This window comes from Danio rerio, chromosome 5 (genome assembly GCF_049306965.1).
Source record: "Danio rerio strain Tuebingen ecotype United States chromosome 5, GRCz12tu, whole genome shotgun sequence".
In the NCBI taxonomy this organism is placed as follows: domain Eukaryota; kingdom Metazoa; phylum Chordata; class Actinopteri; order Cypriniformes; family Danionidae; genus Danio; species Danio rerio.
In genome coordinates, this window is record NC_133180.1 from 8270001 (window position 1) to 8289805 (window position 19805).

The window sequence follows — 19805 nt, forward strand, 5'->3', positions numbered from 1 at the left end:
ATCTATCTATCTATCTATCTATCTATCTATCTATCTATCTATCTATCTATCTATCTATCTATCTATCTATCTATCTACCTATCTATCTAGACCTCCCCATGTGTGGTGCCCCTATGCGGAGATGACAGACAATACTAAAAGGAAATACTTTAACTTTTTAAAAACAATTATTACTTTAAATAATGCAAATTGCATCTCCAATTGTAGAATCGCCATCATGTGTCCTAATACCTGCACGTGTTATTCGTGGAGTCCTCCGGACAGTGATGATAACAGTAACACCAAAGGAAGCGCTGAGGTAAAGCTGGCGCATCACTTCCTGTCTCCCGACGCTCTTCCACCTTCCCAGAATTCCTCAGCAGCATAGAGTCCAAAACATTGGCTGGAAAAGAACAGAGAGAAGAAACGGGTCAGTTATCTGCCTTGCACGCATTTAATCAACTCAAAAAATATCCTTTGTTTCTTTCCATCCTGCAGAACTAGCGACGAGAGAGCAAACGGAATAATTACTTCAGACTTCCAGACTCTCAGGATCAGAAACGCTCAGCTTTGAAGTATGAAAATTTATGGCACCTGGGGAAATATGGCTGCAAATATCACATCATTCTCACTCTTTCATCCTCAAATATTCACACAGAGAAAAGGCCCTCAAGGCGTCTTTTTTAAATTAAACAAAAAGTTGGGAATGTTTTTGGTGAGATATGAGGAAGTTATTTAAGAAGTTTATTTAAAGAAGGCTTGTGCAAATGCTGGAAGTCAGTGAATGCTCAATTTGAGAACAGGTGATTTAAGGATAGATTGGCATCAAGAATAGGCTTGCCAAAATGCTATTGAGATATGATATTGAGATATATATATATATATATATATATATATATATATATATATATATATATATATATATATATATATCAGGGCTCGACAATAAGGCCTGCCCGGGATTCGTGCGAGACACTCAAACCAGCGTACAGAATGGTTACTGGCCAGATCGGGCCAGTGCTGCCTTGTCACAAAAGTTTGGCTGCAACTGTCTGTCAATTGCGTGCACAAACAATCTTAGGGTGCTTTCACACATAGACGTTTGTTTCGGAATCTGTCTCATTTCCCCCATTATCGCAGATTGTTTGGCGTATGTCCAGCAATCACGTTAGGATCTGCGCCAAATCAATCGGCCCAACATCGCCTGAATAAGATGGTCTCTACTCAATTGAGCTGATCGACTATAAAGAAAACAAAATGGTCCAATGAACTAACGAACCAGGCTATATTACAGTGTCTTATGATTGTGTAATAGCCTTATTTACGGCTATACGAAGAGAGAATTAATAGCCCCTTTCACACAGTGATACCGGTAAATATCCGGAAAATTTCCGGAAAGACTTTACCGGTATATTGAAAAAAGCGCTGTTCACACAGGCGAGGACGTTACGGAAATTTTCCGGAAAAGAGCATTCACACATCCATTCCAAAATACCGGTAAATTCTGACATCATTCACCACAAATGAGCTTTAAACGGCTGCGCTTGCATTTGTAAACATTTGACTAAATTACAAACTCTGTGGATGATCAATATTGTGAACAACTTTCTCAGGATCACTTTCGCATGTCGAGATGTTCATAATATGTACGTGTGCAGGCGCTCACAGGCTGTTTCACAGGCACACGAACGTAAACAAACAACGGCTTATCATAAGCATCTCATCGATGATTATTTACACAGTTGGCATTATGAAAAACATATAAACGTTATCTGACTAACTTCTAGCAGCTAAATGTGTCTGGAAAAATATTCAAAGGCTTTTATCCTCACAAACCGAGCGGACCTAAATGCGGACCTAAATTGCCGGCAATTTTCCGGAAAGGTCTGTATGTGTGAAAGGGGCTAATGAGGAGTAGGCAGAGATGTCATTCCTACCGGCAAAATGTGCGTTTCATGTCTAATACGAAAATGAAAGCATGCTGAAATATTACTGAGAGTCGTTTATCCATTAGGAAAAGTTACCATCTGATCATTTTTCCATATTTTAATCTTATAATATGTTGTGTTAGGCTTATTGTTTTGTTTATTTCTGCACTGACAACCCGAAAGAAAGATCAACACTGATCTGCTTCATGATCTTACGCAGTCCTTGTTCATCTGTTATTGCTCTCCATACTTTAAGTCTATAATGCATAATTTTAGCCAACATGGCTGCATTTATTTCATCATAAATACAGTACAAATTGTAAAATTGTGATATGTTATTGCACTATAAAATAACTATTTAAAAGTAGTTTATCACTTAATTTAATAGTTTATTCCAGGGATTATAAATTCAAAATCATTACTCCAGTCTTCAGAGTCACATGATCTAGAAATCACTCTGATATTAATTATTGTTGTTGTTATTATTATTAATATTATTATTTTAATTTTTAATAGTAATAGTAATAAAAGCAGTAATGTCTGAAATAATAATTTTGTTTGAAACTGCATACAATAAGAAAGCAGTTATTTAAAATTGTAAAAAAAATAATAATTTACAATTTAAAAAAACTTTTACATTTATTGAACTTGATGAACTGAATAATATTTCTTTAAAAACATGAAAAAAATACTAAAACTGACCACAAACTCAATTATGTTTGGCTTTTGAAACCTTATTTAAGATATTGTATGTGGCTAAGAAATAGCTGATAACATCTTTTATTTGGTGGGGCCAATAAAAAAATTTTAGCAGGGCAAGTAAAAATCTGAACCACTGCCCCAATCGGGCCAGTAGGAAAAATCCTTAGTGTTGAACCCTGTACACGCACGCACACATGCACGCACACATGCACGCACACACACACTTAACGCTTACTTTATTAGGTACACCTGTCAAACTGATTGATAACACAAATTTCTAATCAGCCAATCACATGACAGCAACTCAATGCATTTAGGCATGTAGACATGGTCAAGATGATCTGCTGCAGTTCAAACCGAGCATCAGAATGGGAAAGAAAGGTGATTTAAGTGACTTTGAACGTGGCATGGTTGTTGGTGCCAGACAGGCTGGTCTGAGTATTTCAGAAACTGATATACTGGGATTTTCACGCACAACCATCTTTAGGGTTTACAGAGACTGGTCTGAAATATAGAAAAAATAAATAAATAAAAATAATATATATATATATATATATATATATATATATGTATACATCTCTCTCTCTCTATATATATATATATATGTGTGTGTGTGTGTGTATACATATCTATCTCTATATATCTCTCTCTCTCTCTCTCTCTCTCTCTCTCTCTCTCTCTCTCTCTCTCTCTATATATATATATATATATATATATATATATATATATATATATATATATATATATATATATATATATACATATATATAAATAAACAACACTTTATTACATCTACATTTACAGTGCTCAACATATAAGAGTAGTACACCCCTTACAAATCTCTCATTTAAATTAATATTTTCTATAGGAAGCTTTATATATGTTTTTATTTTAAAAAAAAAATCTATTTATTTACTTTTTTTTTCCAGAATGTTTTCAGTATCAGTTTTTCCTATATACTGTATATATCCATTATATATGAAAAACTGTTACTAAAAGTATTATGGAAAAAAGTAAATAAACTGATTTGAAAAAATGACCTTGCTGAGAGCACAATCGTGCTTTTGTGTGCTTGAGCGAGACACTTAACCTGGGGTTACTGCTGCTGTAATTAGTGCAGGGTAAGTCACTGTGTGTGAAAAGTAAGAAACTCACAGTTACGATACTGGGCTGTAAAGTTGATGTGGGTGTTTTCCTTTCCCTCAAGAACACACGACCGAACACACACACACATGCACACAGTTTTAGACAACCACAAAGGTGCTTATAGAAGCTGACCAAACACCCTTCAGTCAAAATAACTGCACATCTGTGAGCTGTTATACAGAGAGAGAAAGAGAGAGAGGGGGTGATGAGGGATGGTGTATATAATTTTGACATCAAGACATAAAAATAAAAATGCTTATTTCACGGTTTGCTGGAACACTTGATTCTTACTGGTCCATTGTTGCATTCAGTGGTCAGATACTGTTGTATAAAGGTGATTTGCAGTTCTAGAATATCAGACACTTTGTGAGGCTGGGAACATTGTTTTTTTGTGCCACCAAAACACACATCGTGAAGTTTATTCATAAACTAATTTCGAGAGGATCACGTGCTAATGATTGACACGGCTGGCCCAAGTCAAAGCTGTACGAACCACCAATCAGACGATTCCTAACCCAGTATAAATAACCAAGCCTCTTACCTTTAGTCATCTTCATCTTAAAGAATTCCCCCTTCCACCCCTCTTTTTCTCTATAGGGCAGCACGGCGGCCCAGTGGCTAGCACTGTGGCCTCACAACAAGAATGCCTATGGCTCGGGTCTCTACCCAGCCGGACAGCATTTCCATGTGGAGTTTATGTTCTCCCCATGCTTGCGTGGGTTTTCCCCGGGTCCTCCGGTTTCCTCCCACAGTCCAAAAAACATGAGACTTAAGTAAATTGACTAAACCAAATCAGCACCATGTTCAATTCCACCAGCAACACACCACCTTAGCAATCCTTAAGCAGCAGGAGAGGGGGGAGTTCTCGAGATGTAGCTGAGCTCAAACTCCCCTCACGCCCTGCAACGGGAGGGAGCCCCGGGCTTGAAGATCTCATGAGCTCAGGGCTCTCCACCGGGACAGCACACCAAACTAGCTTATTACCAATCATCAGCTAAGTGTGAACTCTTGAAATATAATACATTATGTTGTTAACACAATGCAAACTCATGGATGAGTGCATTTTTTTAACGAATGCAAGATTTTGTTTATAAAACATATTCTAAATATATTGTTTAAATATATCTATCATGCTTTTTCGTATAAATGTGTACAGATGTCTAAATATTATCTATTATATTACAATGTTTCCCAGTACGGTGCTGGGCTATGGCTGGAAGGGCATCCACTGCGTAAAACATATGCCAGAGAAGTTGGTAATTCATTCTGTTGTGGTGACCCCAAAAAAAAACAGGAACTAATCTGAAGGAAAATGAATGAATGAATGAATGAATGAATGAATGAATGAATGAATGAATGAATGAATTAATGAATGTTAAGTATGATCCAAACAGACAATAATCTAAAGAATTATACATAATATAAAATACAGGAATTCTGGGTTAAAGTGCATAATTACATTCAGGGTGTTTCTGAATGCTGCTTTTCATTTTTTCCTAACATATATGTACTGCGAGACCAGTTCGTGTTGGGATCTGGAATGAAGATGTCTGATTGGATTCAAATAAGTATTATGATTGGAAGACAAATCATTATGAAGGGATGGCGTTCAGCAGGTCCACCAACATTTCAAGAAGTGACAGCATATGAAAAAATGACATATAGATTACTAGATAAATTAGATGTTTATCAGAGAAGATGGGGAAATTATTTGGCATTTTTTAAGGGAATAGGGTCACTGTGGTGAGACGCACAGTAATAGTGTGATTATCTTATTTGATTTATGTATTATAATTATTGTATTGATATTGTATTTATGTATGGTTTTCTTTTTTATTCATTTATTTTTACTATTATTATGTTCTGTATGTGTGTTTGTTTTTTATTTTTTATTTCTTTATTATGTATCTGTATTTTCTGGATTTATGATAGCAACATCTAAAGACAGCCACTGCCACTGTTAGGGAGGGGAGGGAAAAGGAGATGTTAAAAAGGGGTAAACATTTGTAAACTGATGGTACTGTCAAATTAATGAAGAAAATAAAAATTTAATCATAAAAAAATATATACATTATAAAGATTTTTTAAGGAGATATAATGTGCTTTCTAATTTATTACAAGAAAGGCTGGTTGAAGAAAACACTAGGGGGCAGTATAATGGCAGCAACTTTTGTTCCTTTTCACATTAATGATATTTACAGGCAGTACTTTGTGCGTTCTGAATTATGAAATGTACAACAAAACGTATCCTAAGTAACGCATTTTAGATTTGCAAACATTTAGCCAGCACCTTTTAGTGGATTCTTAATTGTACAGCAAAACATACCCTCAGTAACATATTTCCAATTTGCAAAAATGTAGACAGCGCCCACTAGTGAATTCTACATTGTACAATATGTTTGCTAATTAACGTATTTCAGATTTGCAAAAATAGTGCACTCTAGTGAATTCTGAATTGTACAACAAAACATAGCTTAGGTAACATATTTCCGATTAGCAAAACTGTAGTCAGCCCCCTCGAATGAATTGTGAAATGTACAACAAAACGTACCCTAAATGGCATATTTCTGAATTGAAAAAATGCAGTAAGTGCAGTAAGTGGATTCTGAATGCAGTAAGCGGATTCTGAAATGTACAACAAAATGTACCCTAAGCAACATATTTTAAATTTCCAAAAAATGTAGACAGCGCCCACTATTTAATTCTAAATTGTACTGCAAAACTTAACCTAAGTAATGTATTTCAGAATCACAAAAATGTAGAATCTACATTCTACACAGTGTAGAATCTCTAGTGAATTCTACACTGTACAACTAAAGATACCCTAAGTAACGTATTTGAGATTTACAAAAATAGTCCGCGCCATCTAGTGGATTCTGAAAAGGTACAACAAATTGTAGCTTAAGTAACATATTTCTGAATTGCAAAAATGTAGTCAGCGCCCTCTAGTGGATTCTGAAATGTACAACAAAACGTACTCTAAGCAACATATTTCAAATCTGCACATAATGTAGACATCGCCAACTAGTGAATTCTAAATTGTACAACAAAACATACCCCAAGTAATGTATTTCAGATTCACAAAAATAGTCAGCGCCCTCTAGTGACTTCTGAAATTTACAACAAAACCTACCTCAAATAACGCATTACAGATTTGAAAACTAGTCAGCGCCCTCTAGTGGATTCTGAAATCTACAACAAAACGTACCCTAAGTAATATATTTACGATTTGCAAATAGACAGCGCCCTCTAGTGGATTCTGAAATGTACAACAAAACGCTCCCTAAGTAACGCATTTCAGATTCGCAAAAATAGTCAGTGCCCTCAAGTGGAATTATTATTTGAAGCGTTCAACAAAACATACCGGGAGCAACACATTTTCTGCTTCACAAAAAAAAAATGTAAGCACATATTTCCAACGAGCTGGGCTTTAATTACCATTAAAATAACCACAATAGCTCTTTGTTATTTTTTATCTGTGTTATACACATATACTCATTGCTGGAGTGTCCTGCTCACCCCAGTCTAGGTTTATTTTTACAGTAATGACCATCTAACGGTACATTATGTTATATTTAGCATGTTAAAGTCGAGGTCTCATTCTCTCGCAGCAAACTATTCCTGTCTTTCACTCTCTCTGTTACAAACACCATCACTAGTCTAAACTCACTAATGCTTTGCTTACATTACAGAGCAGAACACGCCGTTTCAGTCCGGATGAAGAATGAAGGTCAGTCTCTCTGTGTGTGTGCGCGCGCATTTTAAAGTGTTCCAGTACGTCTAACGCACATAATTAAGCGACGACTTTAATCCTACAAAGTACAGGCTCGCTTACGCAGACATGTGAATGTATACAGTAAGACTCATTGATGTGAAGGACATAAACACTTCTGCTTTCCCACACACACACACACACACTCTGAGTCTGATGCACTGCTCAGTGTCTCATCTCCTCTCCATCTGATGCATTCATTTCACATGTGCACGCTTTTATGAAACACACACGCATAAACGCCGACGGATTTGGCCCTCGCTCACATAGTTAAGAAAGTCCTATGAAAACAGTCGTAAACACAGTCGGTGCTGCGAGACGTAACGTATAAACAGAACAGCTCATTTATAAGCGCTAACCGGAGAGCGCTCGGTTTACAGTGACGTGCAGCTTATATGGTCAGCGCCACACTTCTAGACTGTTTTATCACTGCATTCATTTACTTTTTAACACTAATAATTCTTGCTTTAGGTCTAGTTGTTGACGTGTTGAAAATTGTATTGAAGATTTTTTTTTAATTGAGAGTGAATGTACTGACTAAACAATACAATAAGGCTTTGTGATGAATTTAGATTTAGTTAAAGAGTTATTAAAAAGAAAATTTGGAACCAACTTACAGCGAGGGAATTAAGTTTTGGACACATCATGTTTTTTCCTGGGAATAATATTTTTAAAGGAGCTGTTGACATGGAATTGAACCAGATAAAAACACAAGCAATACAAACATAAATATAAAATAAAACAAATAAATCTGAAAAATGTGTAAAGACAATGAAAAGACACAAGGAGAAAGTCCTGAACTACTGAAATGCATTTAATACTTTATATAAAAGGCTTTGTTGGTGAAAGTTCAAATTAAATCACATCGAAATCACATTGGCAAAAAATAAATAAATAAATAAATAATAATAATAATTTTAGATGCAAAAACCTCTAAAAGTCATCGAATATTTTCTTTTAAAATTTGCATTTTTTTCCAACTCCTGTGTGTAGGCTCTGTAATTTATGGTGACGAATAAGTTATTTACATTGACTTTAAAGTGAAATAACTGAACATAAACATAGGAGGCTGACAAAAATTGTCATTTTAGGAGAACATTTTAGATGGCATTTAGAGGTTTTTGCATCTGAACTCTTCATATTTTCCCCAAATTGCACAGCCGTAATGTACTGTCATCACGGTAAACATCAAATAAATAAGCTATTAGAAACTTGTTATCAAAACTATAATGTTTAGAAATGCGTTGAAAAATCTTCTTTCTGTTAAACAGAAATTGGGGGGAAATAGAGGAGGGCTAATAATTCAGACATTAATTGTAAATGGTTTTAAAATAAACACATTTCACTGATCTGAGAGCCTTTTACTGAACTGTAGGCCGACAGAAGTGAACTAGTGTGACGTGTCTGATTTTTTGGCTCCTTTCAGAACAACACAAGAGGCCTGAATCTGGCAACAGAGAAACGTGATCCTTGCTTTCTCAGCCGCGTCACTCTCCATCTGGCTGTCAGAGCTGCGTGTGATTCATTTACATAATGTAAACACCGACTCGCCAACTATTTGACTACTTTTCTGGATGACTAGTCAATTAGCGAAAATGAGTAGCCGTGCAAACTCTACTCAAAACAAATCTGTTCTGAACATGCAGTACTTTTATAGCAATTACACTCAGTTAAATATAAACACACACTATTTAATGGTCAAAGAGAATTATTAAATATGTTCCATATAATTCCATTCAAGTTTACCTGTATAGTACTTTTCACAATAATTATTTTTATTTTTGCACATTATTGCATTACAATTGAATTAGGAAGAGTTAAGGTTGCTAGTTACCAAAAATGTATTAGTTATTAATAACTGCAATTAATTAACTAGTAACTAATAGCTTTTAACAGTTGAAGTTATTACATATAAACAAAGTTAACCTGCAGTTATAATATATATAGCATATATGGTTCATTGTGTTTAGATCAGTGAATGTATACAAGGGTTGTCACGATACTGGAATTTGGTACCAAACGATACTGAAATTTTAAACACGTCAATTTCCTGCTAACATTTAAAGGGCACCTATGGTAAAAACTCTACTTTTCAAGCTGTTTGGAGAGACATGCCTGTAAGTATAGTGTATAGACCGTCATATTGGGGTGATATAAACACACACAGTCCTTTTTTTAAAATTTAACAACATAAAAACGATGGACCAATTGGAGCGGTTTTCAGAGCGACCGGAACTTAACGTAGGTGTGCGGTCCCCCCGCCCACCAATACTGATTGACAGGCGCACCCCCATATCCTTAGTTTGCCGTTACACGTCCGCCATTTTCAGCGTGTGAGTTAAAGCGATATCACTAAAGGAACACCCTTGCTCTATTTTTAGATGTAAGGCTCATTGGGCTCAACACAAGATCAATATTCTCCACATTATCGCTCTAATCGGAATTATTGTTTGTACCTTTTGGTAGGTTTGCAAACAAAGTGCACGCAAGTTGCCTTATGTGTGCATCTCTCCATTGGAAATAAAACAAAAACTTGACTGGTCGTACACCAGAAGCGCCTCTCTGCAAGGTCGGAATTCTGGGTGTGGGTTTCTGTTGGGATGCACGCAGTGGCGCTTCGGGTCGGCCGCTGGATGCCACAGGCTCTTGGCTCCGCCCCCTTGTTACATTGAATGGGAAGCCGAAACTAATTTTTATGTGAAGCAACACATCCCTAAAACAGCGAGCTGTGTAAACGCCCCCAACATAACACTTTTGAACACATTAATAAAAACATCTGAGCTGTGTAGAACTGAATCTAAACTGGCACACTCAGAAGAACCATAATATCAATATTAAATCATAAAAAAAGGGATAAACTATGTGCCCTTTAAGCTCTGTTGAGCGCATTCTTAACCCTTAAAGACCGAAACAGACTCCAGCAGCTAAAAATAAGTATTGGTCTTAAATGTTTAATAACTTTTGATCCGCTGATGACATTACATTCACGGACCTTCAGAGGCTCCGGAATCAGTGTGGTTACATCATCACATTTTGACAACGCTGATTTGACAAAGGAACGCTCGTGGCTTGTGTCTCCGGACAAACCAGACATGATGCATTGTCCCTTCTCCATGCCCAGATTGGTTGAAACTCGCTCTCTCTCAACCAATAACCATAGGTTTCGCTTTGTGGACCACCAATCAGCTATTTGAACAACCCGGAATGAGGCTGTACATTTACGCGCGGCTAAATAAAACGCAAAAAAAATAAAAAGTTTTGCATGAAATAATTCTCATACTAAGTACTTTTGCATGTACAACAGCACAAAAACACGACAAAACAGTGACAGCAAAGACGAAGTGCTGGTCTTGCTGTTTTCAAAGGATGCAAATGGCGGTGCGGCTGTTTGTCTGCAACGCAAAAGTTGAGAAACAGGAGGGTCACCACTATATCCATGCTGGCACATAAAACCTAAGGATGGTCCATTTTAAATCTAGTTTGGTTATGCAACTATTTATAGTATAGTAAATATTTATATCTAATGTTTTACTGATAATTTGCACCTTGTTTATTGGGACTTGGACGCATTATTTATTTTCTCATTTTTTATTTGTTCATTGTAAGTGGTGTTGTTTATGGTAACTGAAAATATATTATTTGGAAAAAGTCAAACATGCTTCAGTGTTCTGTTATTTTGTAACAATCTTTCTGTTTAGTTCATTCCCAGAACTTTCGGGCAAATACATTGTCAGTACATAAATGCACTATTTTTTCCCCACCTTAGAATAACACTGAAATAAATTGCTATAACTTGCTTAGGGAATGATGGGTGTAGACAAAACTTATTTTGGAAGTATAAAACATCATAGCATGTATTTCTAAAGAAAAAAAAACGTCATGGGGTTTGTTTGTAATAACAAAAAAAAAGGCACTTTTTAAAAAATGTTTCTTAAAATTTTGGAATATTTTTCCATCTGTTCATATGTTGCTGGACCAAAAAATATTTTAGAATGGACCTTTAAATGATACAGATTAAAGTTTCAGGTCCTCTTGTTTAAAATAATACATGACACTTGAGGCTGACTGCTAAAAAACCAATAAAACTGCTTTAATATATATATATATATATAGGTCCATTAGGTGCCCACAAAATACCTTTAGGTCTTTAAGGGTTAAACAGCGCTGATTTGCCATTGTGTTCACGTGCTCAACAGAAATGACTGTGATTGGTCATGAAGGTCATCAGTTCACTGAAATTGTTTACTGAGTGTAACCACAGATACAGGGACACTGGAGTGTTTTAAAACCGCAATTCATCAGCGGATTGCTCATATGTGAGCTTATAGACAAACCAGATGATTGACTTTAAAACACTCCAATGTCCCTGTATCTGTGGTTACACTCTGTAAACAGTGGTGAGTTCGGTGAACTGATGACCTTCACGGCCAATCACAGTCATTTCTGTTGAGCATGTGAACGCAATGGCAAATCAGCGCTGTTTAAGAATGTGCTTAACAGTGCTCAAATGCAAGGGTGTAGATTAGCTCTTGCTTTTGGTGGGGCCGTACATCCCTAGAGCGCATGTATTGAACAGCACAGATTTTGCTTCGTGCTTTTAGAAACATGAATAAAGATTTTAAACACTTAATAATACAAATAACAATTGTTGAAGCACGTCCTATGCTACAAAACTCAATCTACATGGTTTTACTGCAATCAACGGCACCAGTGCGCTCACCACACATCAGCTATAGGAGGAGTAGAGAGACAGAGATAGAGCCAACTCATTAGATAAGAATGATTGGGAGGCCATCATGGGTAGGGGCCGATAGCGGGAATTTGGCCAGGATTACACTCTTACTCTTTACGAGAAGTGCCATGGGATTTTTATTAACCTAGGATTAACATCTCATTCAAAAGATGGTGCTCACTGTCAGTATAGTGTCCCCTTCACTTTACTTTACTTTACTGGGGCATTAGGACTCCCTGCTGCCGGCCTCTGCTGGCCTCACTAACACCACTTCCAACAGCAACCTAGTTTTCTCATGTGGTCTTCCATCCAGAAACTGACCAGTCTCAGCTCTGCCTAGCTTCAGTGAGTAACCGGTCTTGGGCAGCAGGGTGATATGGCTGTGGCTCTATGAATAGGAAAAAATATACCAATATACATATTATATATAAACACACACACAAAGTTATACCCATATAAACAGAATAAAGAAGCATATACATGTTTGTCAATACCCATATTATATATAAACATGCATGCACGCACGCATGCACGCACGCACACGCGCACACACACATGCACGCACGCACGCACGCACGCACGCACACACACACAAACAAACAAACACACAAACAAAACACATTTTTACTCAGGATGTCCCATAATTTTTTATATTTTACAAATAATATTAGGAAAATTTTTAAGACAATAGATATGCTATGTTTATAAATATCCGGTTCACTGGAGTATGGAGTAGACAACATTTAAAGTGATTTTTTTATTTTTTTTGTATTATTTATTTTTGTATTTTATTATTATGTGATTATAATACATTTTTAAAAATTATTGATTGATTTATTTGTTAATTTATATATTTGGAAGATGAAAAATAAATACAAAATAAAAAATAGTTTAAAAATGTCAAAATAAACTATGGTCGCCACATTTACATAAAAAAGTCAAAGATTTTTTTTGAAAATAAAGTAAAATAAAATAATATGAAATTAAATTAATTTAAATTAAAATAAAATATTATAAAAGTTTATTAAAATAAATTCAATTGAAATAAAAGAATATAAAATTCAATTCAATTCAATAAAAATAAAAGAATATAAAATAAAATTAAATAAAAATAAGACTATAAAATTTAATTCAATTAAATTTAAAGAATATAAAATTAAATTAAAATAAAATAATATCAAATTTAATTAAATTCAAATAAATAAAATTAAATAAAAAGGATATAAAATGAAAAGTAATAAAATGTATTAAATTAAAATAAAATAATATCACAATAAATTCAATAAAATAAAAGAATGTAAAAAAAAAATAACCATAAAAAGCAAGAAAAATAAATGACTTAAATGTTTTAACTGCTATCTAAAAATGCAGAAACTTGTTTTTTGGGATCAGATGTACTTTAGGCGTCTCTATAGTAATTCTAATTAGCTTAATTAAATAACAATAGAAGTCAACGGGGTGTACCCATATACACAGTGAGGTGCACATGTGAGCTTGTGTGTGTTTGAAATAACACTTCAACACTCACAACACACACACACACACACCCAACCAGAATAAGCAAAACCTTTAACCCCAGCCAAAACTCAAGCAGATCAATCAAGCCCAACACAGCTGTCAATCAAATCCCAGAGCTGTCAATCAAAGCAGCAGGGGTCTGGAGATAATGAGTGAAAAGAAGACGATCAATCCAGCGCATGCAGGAAAGTGAAACTGCAATGAGCCGAAGAAAAGATGCGGCAGGATAATAGACGGAGAGCGGACAAAAGAGAGCTGCAACTGTGTCTTTATCTGCTGGCCTTTGTCAAGCAAAGAGCGTTCATCTGAATGGCTCTGAACTCAATCAAAATCTCCCTTTTTTTTCTCTCTGTGTGTCAGTCTGATGGCTGAATAAAACCCCTGAGGATGGAGATTTTCACACAAAGAGATACTTTTCATTCCTTCACACAGGCAAATAATCACAGCAAATCAGTCAGAGAGTAAGTGAAGCTGCTTCTGCTCCACATTTCAGACTCATCTACAAGAGTGTGAATCTATTATACAGAATAAGAGGAAATTATGTCTAGAACGGGAAATACTAGCACTGATAAGAAATGTTGAGTTTTCCTTAACACTGGAACTACCAGAACTAATAACTATATATATAAAATAACTCATTTCTAATAACGAATTTCTTTGATCTTTGCCATGATGATAGTAAATAATAATTTAACAATATTTTTTTCAAGATGCATAGTATTCAGCTTAACGTGATATTTAAAGGCTTAACTAGGTTAATTAGGCAAGTTTAATTAGGCAAGTCATTATATAACAGTGGTTTGTTCTGTAGACGATCGAAAACAAATATTGCTTAAATAGGGTAATAATAATGACATTAAAAAAATTTAAAAACTGCGTTTATTCTAGCTGAAATAAAACAAGTAAGACTTTCTCCAGAAGAAAAAATATTATAGGAAATACTGTGAAAAATGTCTTGCTCCGTTAAGCCTGATTTATACTTCTGCGTCAAGTGACCGGCATAACCCACGGCGCATGCAACGCGCTTGGCTGTGCATTTATACTTCTGCGCGCTGTTTCTGTTGGTCTGCATTAACTCTTCCGAAATGCTAGTTGGCAGTGAGGTGTAAATGTTCCTCTGTGTCGAGTTTCTTCGCTGCTGTGTTGATTGTCCTGAACACTTGCTGGTTGTACAAGTGGCTCAAACTCACTAATTTTGAGGCAGGAACCGGCGGACATGCAACAACTTTAACTATGAGGTAAACACAGAACAAAACTTTCCATCCGGAGCTCCTCCACGGGACTCCACACTTGTAAACAATCGCTACATTGGGTTCGCGCCATTCGCGCGGCTCTCGGTCCCGCCCAGACTAGTCAGCGCTACCAAGCCGACCAATCACAGAGCTTGCGCTACGCGTCGTTGCGACGTGTAGTTACATTTTTTGAGAGGTGCACGTCAGTGACGGCGACGGCCACGGCGAAGGGCTATGCAACAGCGCCGTAGCATACGTCAGCATTTGACGCAGAAGTATAAACCAGCCTTTAAACATCAATTGGGAAATACATGAAAAAAAAAATCACAGAAGGGCGAATAATTTGTCTTCAACTGGACATTCAAAGCTTCTACTGAGATATAAAAATTAAGCTTTGAATGTCTGTCATGTTTTAATGAGTCATTACCCTAAAAATAGGATGTTTTTTCGTAATACAGCTTCAAAACGAATACTTAGGTTACATTAGACCCCCCATGAATGTTAGAAACTCACTTTTATTTTCACTTTTACATGCAGGGGAGGAGGCTTTCAAGAAAAATACAAAAATAAATGAATAAACAAGGGCGACGCATGACGCAGTAGGTAGTGCTGTCGCCTCACAGCAAGAAGGTCGGAGGATTGGTTCAATCCTCGGCTCAGTTGGCGTTTCTGTGTGGAGTTTTCATGTTCTCCCTTCGTTCACCTGGGTTTCCTCCGGGTGCTCCAGTTTCCCCCACAGTCAAAACACATGCGGTACAGGTGAATTTGGTAAGCTAAAATGTCCGTAGTGTATGAATGTGTTTGTGAATGTGTGTGTGGATGTTTCCCAGAGATGGGTTGCGGCTGGAAGGGCATCCCCTGCTTAAAAAAATGTGCTGGGTAAGTTGGCGGTTCTTTTCTGTGTGGCGACCCCGGATTAATAAAGGGACTAAGCCAACAAGAAAATGAATGAATGAATGAATAAATGAATGAATGAATGAAAGAAAGAAAAATAAACAAAATACTATTTTAAATCTATAAAATGCCATACAAAATTAAGCAATGTAAGCAAAATAATGTGAAAATATTAAGCTGCTTTTTTGTGTGAAAAAAATAAAATAAAATAAAATAAAATAAAATAAAATAAAATAAAATAAAATCAGATTGCTCTCTTCTTTATCAGGGGTTGCCACAGTAGAATGATCTGGAAAAGTAAAGTAAAATAAAATAAAATAAAACGCCTCTCTTTCTTTCAGCTTGCTCCCATCTTTATCAGGAGACACCACAATGGAATGATCTCACAAAAAAATGATAACAAATAAACAAACAAATATATATATATATACATATATATATATATATATATATATATATATATATATATATATATAYATATATATATATATATATATATATATATATATATATATATATATATATATATATATATATATATATATATATATATATATATATATACATATATACATATATACATATATATATATATATATATATATATATATATATATATATATATATATATATATATATATATATATATATGAAACAAAATTTTAATAATAATAAAATAAAATAAAAATAGAATGCCTCACTTTCTTTTGGTGGAATGATAATTTTTTAAAATATAATAATAGTAATAATATTATTATTATTATTATTATTATTATTATTATTATGAAATAAATTAAAACATATCAGTTTCTTTCAGCTTGCTCTCTTCTTTATCAGGGGTTGCCCCAGTAGAATGATCTGGGAAAGTAAAGTAAAATAAAATAAAATAAAACGCCTCTCTTTCTTTAAGCTTGCTCCCATCTTTATCACCTGACACAACAGTGGAATGATCACACAAAACAGATGATAACAGTAAACAAATAAATATATATGTATACATAAAAATAAATTTTAATAATAATAAAATAAAAATAGTTTGCGTGGGGTTTCCTCCAGGTGCTGAGGTGTCCCCCACAGTCCAAAGACATGTGATTCAGGTGAATTTTGTAAGCTACAAATTGACCATAGTGTATGAGTGTGTGTGTGAATGAGTGTGTATGTGTTTCTCAGTACTGGGTTGCAGCTGGAAGGGCATCCACTGCGTAAAACATATGCTGGATAAGTTGGCGGTTCATTCTGCTGTGGCAACCCCAGATTAATAAAGGGACTAAGCCGAAAAGAAAATGAATGAATTAATAATAATGATAATAATAATATTAATATTAATAATAATAATATACATAAAATTTAATTAAATTAAAAAATAAATAAAATAAAATGAAACAAAATCAAATTAAATTAAGTTAAAAATCCATAAAATACCTCTCTTTCAGGTCACTCCCTTCTTTATCAGGACACACCACACTGGAATGATCAAAAATAATAATCATAAAAAATTATAATAATAAAATTAAAAATTAAAATAGCTATGAAGCTGCTATTTTGGTTAAAAACTTAATATACTTTGTGATTGACTTCACTGAGCTTTGTATTTATTATTACATCAGAAATGTTTTGTCTGAAAAGTCTAATCAACAGCATGCCAGTGATGCATTTTAAAAACCAACAAGGACTCTTTCCTTATATTGGCAGACAGAAGCAGCACACATCACATCTGCACTCAGAACAGCCTGACAGTGTCTCTGCTTTCACGGCCGTCTGTTTGCACGACTCCTCACTCAAACTTCTGCAACTGTCTGTTATGTAAATACACAAAATTCCTCTCATATCTGGAGGGAAACTGCGTCGGCAGCTCCAACTGATTCTGACTTCTGGAAAAAGCAGTCAGTTTTGTTAATTAGCTGCTGCAGCGATAACCTTGATTTTGGTTCACTAGAAGCTTTTAAAGAGCTAAAGTCACTGCAGGGAACAGAGTAAAATAATGAACTAACAGTGCTTCTGCAGTTTCATTTAGTTTTTTGTCTAAAATGTTTTATTTAAATATGGGAATGAGGCTTTCTTTTAATAAATATGCAGTAACTGGCATACATTTCTAGCAAAGAAATAAATGAACATTGGCTGGGAAGTCAGGTTCAAATGAATAAACCAATGGGTTTATTTATTTATTGATTGATTGGCTCTCGACATGGTGGCTCAGTGGTAAGCACTGTCGCCTCACAGCAAGAAGGTCGGTGGTTCGAGTCCCAGCTGGGCCAGTTGGCGTGTGAATTTGTTTTCCACTCATTCCAAACACACGCACAATATGTAAATTGGATAAACTAAGTTGGCTGCAGTGTGTGTGTGTGTGTGTGTGTGTGACACAAATCTGTATAATGACATGGGTATGACACAGGTATTACAAAAAGAAGGTGAAATATGAGGACATTGGTGATGTGATGTCCATTGGTGACTTTATGTATATATATATGTATATACACACACACACACGCGCACACACACACGCGCACACACACACGCGCACACACACACGCGCGCGCACACACACACACACACGTGCGCACACGCACACACGCGCGCGCACACGCACACACGCGCGCACACACACACACACACACACACACACACACACACACACACACACACACACACACACACACACACACACTTCCAAACATATAAACATTTTTTTTCAAGATGTTATACACTGCAAAAACATGTATTATTTTTATGTTGCTCTAACTTATTTTATTTTAAAAAGTTAATCAGGTTTCAACTAAATTTCTAAGTTATACAAAGTTTAACTTCATGTTTTTAGTCAGTTTTATCGATGTACGTTTTGATGACTAGAAAAGTTCATTTGATTCAACTAAAAAAAATAAAGCAGCAAGATTTTTTTTACAATGAAAGATTATTTAAAAAATAATATATGATAAATATTATGATTGATATGTACACTGTAAAAAAAAAAAAAGTTAACTCAACATGATATTGCAACTTGCTTCTTTTTTGAGTTGATGTAACTTTCAACCCGTTACTGCACTTCACTGAATTTAAGAATTTAAACTCAAAAGCTGGTTGTCTTTTACAGTTGTATTTTTTATTTTACAGTGTACAGTAACAAACTAAACAAATGCAACAAAAGAAACATTTAAAGGTGTATTTCAGATGTTCTACTTAAATTTTCAAACATTACAGTTTTAACTAACATCTTGCATCTTTTTATTTAAAAACAAATGCCACAAAACAAACACTTAAAGGTACATTTTAGATGTTTTCTTTACATTTTCAAACATTACAGTTTCAATAACAAACATCATTCCATTTAAAAAACTAATAAAATACCACAAAAGAAACATTTAAAGGTGTGTTATCGGACATTTTCTTTACATTTGTTTTTAAATAAAACAATTTTAATAACTAAAGTGTTTCCGTTTAAAAACTATGATGCCACAAAAGAAACACTTAAAGATGTATTTCAGATTATTCTTTACATATTCAAATATTACAGTTTTAATAACTAATGCTTTCCATCTTACCATTTGAAAACTATATAAGCAAACAACAACAAAAAACACTTATTGGACATTTTCCTTATTTTTTTAAAGTTTAAAAGTTTTAAAAACTACCATCTTCTGTCTTTCCATATAAAAACTAATAAAATGTCACAAAATAAACACTTAAATCTAAATTTTAGTTGTTCTCTTTGCATTTTCAAACATTACAGTTTTAATAACTAACATCTTTCCATTTAAAAAGTAATAAAATGCCATAAAATAAACACTTAAAGATGTATTTTAGATGTTTTCTTTACATTTTCAAACATTACAGTTTTAATAACTAACGCTTTCCATCTTACCATTTGAAAACTAAATAAGCAACAATAACAACTAAAAAACAATTAT

At 34.7% G+C, this 19805-nt stretch overlaps 1 protein-coding gene across 2 annotated transcripts in view; it reads right to left on the minus strand.

Annotated features, from left to right (window-relative positions):
- The window catches only part of bmpr1ba (bone morphogenetic protein receptor, type IBa), a 144831-nt gene that overhangs the window by 27577 nt on the left and 97449 nt on the right, over positions 1-19805 (minus strand). For both annotated transcript variants that reach the window (XM_021476002.3, NM_131457.2), the window contains one exon: positions 232-382. In XM_021476002.3, the coding sequence (XP_021331677.2) occupies positions 232-382 (151 nt within the window). The remainder of the gene's footprint in view (positions 1-231; positions 383-19805) is intronic.